This window comes from Benincasa hispida, chromosome 10 (assembly GCF_009727055.1).
Source record: "Benincasa hispida cultivar B227 chromosome 10, ASM972705v1, whole genome shotgun sequence".
NCBI lineage: Eukaryota > Viridiplantae > Streptophyta > Magnoliopsida > Cucurbitales > Cucurbitaceae > Benincasa > Benincasa hispida.
In genome coordinates, this window is record NC_052358.1 from 59,250,673 (window position 1) to 59,256,838 (window position 6,166).

The 6,166-nt window shown below is 29.7% G+C and overlaps 1 protein-coding gene across 1 annotated transcript; it reads right to left on the minus strand.

The window, feature by feature from the left end:
- Window positions 1–142: 142 nt before the first annotated feature.
- Window positions 143–6,070, minus strand: LOC120087959. The gene is made up of 3 exons (XM_039044983.1): window positions 5,912–6,070; window positions 4,177–4,425; window positions 143–343 (listed from the first exon to the last, which is right to left on the minus strand). The coding sequence occupies exons 1-3, from the start codon at window positions 5,927–5,929 to the stop codon at window positions 296–298; spliced, it is 315 nt and encodes a 104-aa protein (XP_038900911.1). The 5' UTR covers window positions 5,930–6,070; the 3' UTR covers window positions 143–295.
- Between the last annotated feature and the right edge of the window lie 96 nt (window positions 6,071–6,166).

Genomic DNA, 6,166 nt, shown 5'->3' on the forward strand with positions numbered 1-6,166 from the left:
AAAAACAAAATTGTCACCAAGAGGAGCCTTAGTTATTTATTTATTTTTTTTAAAACCAATCTCTAAATTTAGTTATATGCCTTCAAAAGTTTTAGGAAAACATTCCATTTTTATTCTTCAAAAGAAAAGAAAAACAACTAGGTTAGGAGAAAGATATAAAGAAGAATACATATTTATCTAACTTCAATTAAAGGAGTTTCTTATGTTCTTATAACAACTTACAAACCAAATGTGAGAAAAACCTTGAGAGAAACCATCACTTCATTAATCAAGATTGGTGAATTTGAGTTTGTAATCATGCTTTCACACAACAATTGAAGTAGCTCAATATGCTCTTCCTTGTCTGATAAGAAAAATCATAAAAGAAAAGTTGTAAGGTACAACTTCAAGAATCCAATATGTCTAAAAGAAAAATCAATAAATATACTCAAATAATAACATAAAGAAATATTTGAATTCTAATCTCTTCAATCCAACCATTATTATTATGGTTAAGCATCATCTTATTATTTTATTTGTTTATTTATTTTTCTAATCTAGAGTTTAATCAATATATATATTGAGAGAGAGAGAGAGTTGAAACTTGAGAGATAGTTAAGTTCAAGGAGACTTCTTAAGAAATATGGATAAGAATACCATATATTTGTTTAACCACAGTTATTGTTATTATCTATCTTTCTCTTTCATGAAGATTAATTTGTGACACTGACACCTTGACCTTCATCATAAAAGAGAGGAGCATTAAGCAAGTAATTACACAGGACTTGTACTATTTTAACATTTTGTATGAATGATAACATAATCACAAATGCCAAAATGAGCCTAAATCAATGTATATATCAATGTATATAGATATATAAATGAAGATTTTGAAATTTTCTAATTTGATTGTTCTAAAAAAGCCAAATAATAACATAATCACAATTTTATTATAAGAATTTATTTAACGGTCATGATTATATAATGGTGGTAGCTTATCCATCAACATCAAATTACCATTGAATTTCAAATTACCCTTGGGTAATATTCAAGTATTTTAATGTTAAAAAAAACTTTTTTTTAATTGACTAGGCAAATTTCATTAATACAAAAGCCATATCAACTTGATATTAATTACCTATTTAGTAGAAAGGTTAGTTAAATATCAGTGATAGATCCAAAAATTTTGTTGACAAGATTTAATAATCGAAGGGTTCTTAAGGAAAATCTAAAAAAATAAACGTAAGAAGTGATGCTTAAACCAATGTCTAGTAGAGGCTAAAAACCATATTTATCACTAGGCTAACCACTAGTATTGGTATTATGTCCGTTATATATTGTATAAAGAGCATAAAGTTGGAGGAGATGGGCTCAAGCCTCTCCCGAGCCTATACTAAATCGGTCGGTGGTAGATACACAAACAATCATAGACATGATAATTAGGATGCTTTAATTAGAATCCTAGGGTGATTGAAATCTACTATAAACAATGGATTGTATTTAGTGATACTAATTAGATTTATGGTTACATGAAGAATAAATCTACCTGTGGATTTATCTTTTACCTTAAGCGGAGTAGTTGTATCATTGACATGATCTTTAAAACAAATTTGTACAACACATTCAATTATAGAGTTTGAGTTTATAGCTCTTGATAAAATTGGAAAAAAAGCTAAGTGAGTTCGATTTTTTTCTTCTTCTTTTTGAAGATATTCCATTATGGTCCATGCATGTAATTATCATATGTATTTATCATAACAATTTAGGGAATGTTTAAGGCATGTTTCAGCATGCAACCTAGAATCTTTACTTTGGTCCATGCATGTAATTATCATATGTATTTATCATAACAATTTAGGGAATGTTTAAGGCATGTTTCAGCATGCAACCTAGAATCTTTACTTTTTTTTTTTATTCATTGACTTGAATGAATATGCGGTTTACAAATTTATTTTTGAAAATTATTTCTCAATACTTCGATCCAAATAGTGTGTGAATACTGAAAAAGAACATTTTTTTATGTTCTCAATGAATGTAGATTTGGATTTGAAATTTTAAAATGCACGATTATTATTAAAAAGGATACAATTTTGATAAATACAACACTTCATGTAATAAATTTAATTTATATTTTGTCAAAATAAATATGAATAATATAATATATTTCAAGTTTTTTCTACAATAGTTCATAACATTTCAAATTGTCAATTTAAAATTTCGAACTTTTAATATTGTTCCACAATCGTTATTCAACAGGTCGTCTAAAATTTACAAAATAACAATTTTGATCTTTGCTATAATATTTTTATATGATATCCACTTACTAGATACTTGTCTATAACCTATATGACTTGGAATGATGGTTTTATTAGCATACTAATAGACATTCATAATTATGTCATTAATTTTTAGAACAAAATAAAGTTAAAAGGATCAAGATACTTATTACTTTTTTTTTTTTAAGTTGAAAGATTAAACTAAATTTTTTAAAGTCTAGAAACCAAAATATAATAAATTTGAAAATAAGCCCTATTTGAGAATCATTTGATTTTTGGTTTTTGAAAATTAGACTCATGAAAACTTCTCCTACACATAAATTTATATGTTTTATTATCCACTTTCTATTAATATTTTTAATAACCAAATTAAGTTTCAAAAAATAAAAAAAGTCAGTTTTCAAAAATTTATATTTATTAATAGAATTGAATAAAAAAATTCTAGTGATTCTTCGGAAAAATGAAAACTACAATAACAAGATTTTGAAGAAAAAAACGCTTAAATTAAAAAAAAATATATATATTCAGAATAACATATTTTGACATCTCTATATATTAAAAGTAGAACAGATTTGACCAAAATATTATTTAAACTTATATTGTAGAAGGACCACTATTCCAATCGATTCTGAACATGGTAATTTGCTTTCCCTAGACAAAACTCAAAATCCCCATCATGGCACTTGCCAGCCAGTAGAGATTTTTTTTATTTTTTATTTTGAGAAGGAGAATGTGAGTTAATAATGATTGTTCTGTAATAATTATCCAATATTCTTCATATCCTGAATAGTCAATTCCTCTCGAGCCATTAAAATAAAATCGATAGAGGTGTTTGAGAAATTTAGGAAGTCGAGAATATGTATCATTTAAGTCCGGGCAGGGGCATGTCAAATGAAACAAAAGTTAAGAAAGATATATATCGTTAACCGGTTAGATTGGGGGGTTAAAAAAGAGTTGATGATTCGAAAAATTAGATCAATCCAATTCATAGTTTGAGTTGAGTTATGAACTCATTGGAATTGGATCGAGTTTAAATAAATTAGAATTTTGTAGATTAAGTTGGTTTATGAATTCACCTAAAATAATTATAACCAACTTGAATTAAACCGAACTTATTATTCATTTTAAAAGGTGTCATAGGTTTCAATTCTCCAGTATCATGTAATATGTTATGGATAGATTTATAGAGAAAAAATAAGACCAAGAATTATGGAGATAGGAGACCCAAGAATAGAGATAGATCCGAACTGGTTGACCCAAGGTCGATAGGACCTATGTCCTACCCATAGCCAGTAATGGCCTTAAGAGGCCAATAAAAGAGAAACCAATGGAAGATGCTACAATTCCATTGAGAACCTTGGAGAATCCATGGAGGTCCTCTCCAAGACCTGAAGGACCCCGCAATCCATGGAGGACTTCTATAGGACCCATGGTAATGCAACCATTTGAGTAATGGACAACTCAAAAAAGTATGAAGAGGACAGTAAAAGTCTGGCCATTAATTACGTAAGACTAAAGATCTATATATAAATGACAAAGATCATGCATTAAAGGTATGTCAAAATTACTATACTATTATAATCTATTGTCATGTTACTCAGAAACTCAATATTAACTTGAACATTGGAGGTGTTCTTTTTTTCATTCTTTAGTTTGTTTTTTCTTTTATTTTCTCTTTCCTAGTCAAAACTCAAAAGTACGAAGTAGGAGAAGGGATTTGAACTTGAAAAAAACTTTTAGATCAAGTGGCAGGATTGATCTTTATGTTAACTTTTCCCACAATAGCATATTGAATAAATTATTGAGGGGCTGGGTCAGTGTTTTCACATGCATGCCCACACACGAGGAAAAAAGGAGAGATGCTTAAAGTAAAAGCTGAAGAAAAAAAAAAGTAAGGTAATATGAGAGAAAGGAATCTGACCGTTGGGGAGTTGCTGTTGGTGGGATTGAGTTGATGATTTTCATCAGCATGAGAATGAGGTGTGTTTGTGGTGGGAGTTGCTGATGAAACCATTAGCTCCTCTTCATTCCCTATGCTTGCCCTTGATAAATCCCTTTTGTGTTGTTTCCTATTTTCCCTTATTTTTGAGAAATCAACTGAATAATCAGGCACTTCTCCCTTCTGCTCCCAATCCCCAAATTGTGGAACACTCATCCATGGAGCCACTTTCTGCATCAAAAGTTCATTCTCTATGTTAACGTAAATTATGGTTTATGCTTATGAACTGTAATTCTCTTAATTAGTATTTTTCTTTTCAGTACTTTCTTTTTATGGTTTCTTGGTATCTATTTAGTCTTCCATTCATCTTCCATTCACACAAACAACACTCTATTTCATTATTTAAACCAGTACTCTAAATCATTTCTAATACACTATCAAGTCCAAATAATAAAGAAAAATACTTGAGTTCATCGTAAGTTGCACTCATCTTTTTGCAGTCCACCACCTGTTCAATCATGGTTTGCAATATAAAAAACTCTTTTTTCTTCTTTTTTTAACAAAATCTTTTAAGTTTCTTCTGCAGTGTGGTGAGTGTGAACTGCAAAAAAATGCTCAAGATGCACCAATCATATAAAACTATCACAATTTGCTACAAACATAAAGTCAAATCCAAGTCTAAACTACTCAACATAACTGGAAAAACAGACCTCCTCATCCAATAATACACAGAACATATTTATATTATTAATTTACTCGATTTCACAGTTTAAGTTACTAAAACTAAGATTTGAAGAATAGATTATGACTCAATAGCTAAGTAAGGAGGTAAGTAATTTCTAATATGTTTACGCGTTTAGTTACAGGTCCACTATCAATAATGATCCTACTTGTTAGTTAGGAATTTGATTTGACAATTGAGATGAACTAGCTAGAGAAAGTGAGAAAATGAAATAACCTAATTATCTGAAAGAACAGAAGCATTGCTTAAAAATTACCCCAATTTTCCATCTTATCTGCTGCAAAGATTGGACCGGCCTTAGGCTAAAAAAATTCCTTAACATCCATTAAACATACTGAAATTTCATCCCATATAAAACTATTCAAGTCTTAGATTGGACTTCAGAATTCGTCAATTTCGATGTAGGAGAGCGGAGTAATATCAGAAACGAATCTAAATTTATAGACGAAGGACTTGAAACATGAAAGGAACTGAAATTTCGCAGAAGAAGAAACTAATTGAAACTTGAGAGAAGAGAAATTGGAAGCAACAGAAGGAAGGAACCGCAGAACTTCAACAAAAGGAAAAGATAACATTGAAGGTCGAATTTCAGAATTTCGATTCTAAAACAGAGAACGTAAATAAACTTGGAAAGTATTCAAATCTTCAATGCCAATCAATGTTTTCACACAGTACAAAATCAAAGAACACTCTGTAACTTCTGTTTGGTTGCCGAGAAAGTGTATCAAAATGATTAAAATATTTGCAGAATTTTCAATGAATTTGAATAAAACAAGAGGAGTGAAGTGTGGAATCTAAGTTTCAGCGGTTCATAAACTCAATTCTGAAAATCCTCTAAGCTTCAGTTAATGTTCATACTCAAGAAAAGGCAACAAGAACAAGAGATCGGAATCATTATCGTTAACTTCCACCATTTTTTGGCGGAACAGAGAAACCAAAAATTAGTGAAGTAACAGGCATAAGTAGAAGAATTACCTCCTTGCGATCCTCCATGAGATTGATCTAAAAAACTTTGGAAGTTAGTTTGAATGGTTGGAAAAAAACGAGAGAGAGAGAACACTTGTTTTCGGCCAAAATTCAGAGACTAATGAACTGAAAAACGGACCCACTTCCCGTTCATTTAAGAACGATGACGAATATTTATTTTAAACAAAATGTTAGCCAGAAAAGAAAAAAGAAAAAAAAAAAAAAAAAAGGAAAAAGTAACCTTTTTCTTTGGTACAAACTTAG

What these genes read in the sequence shown, in the direction of transcription:
- LOC120087959 (XM_039044983.1), bottom strand. An exon ending in CCAACAGCAACTCCCCAACG is followed by an intron (nt 344 to 4,176) that starts GTCAGATTCCTT and finishes TTTTCTTATCAG; the next exon opens with ACAAGGAAGAGCATATTGAG.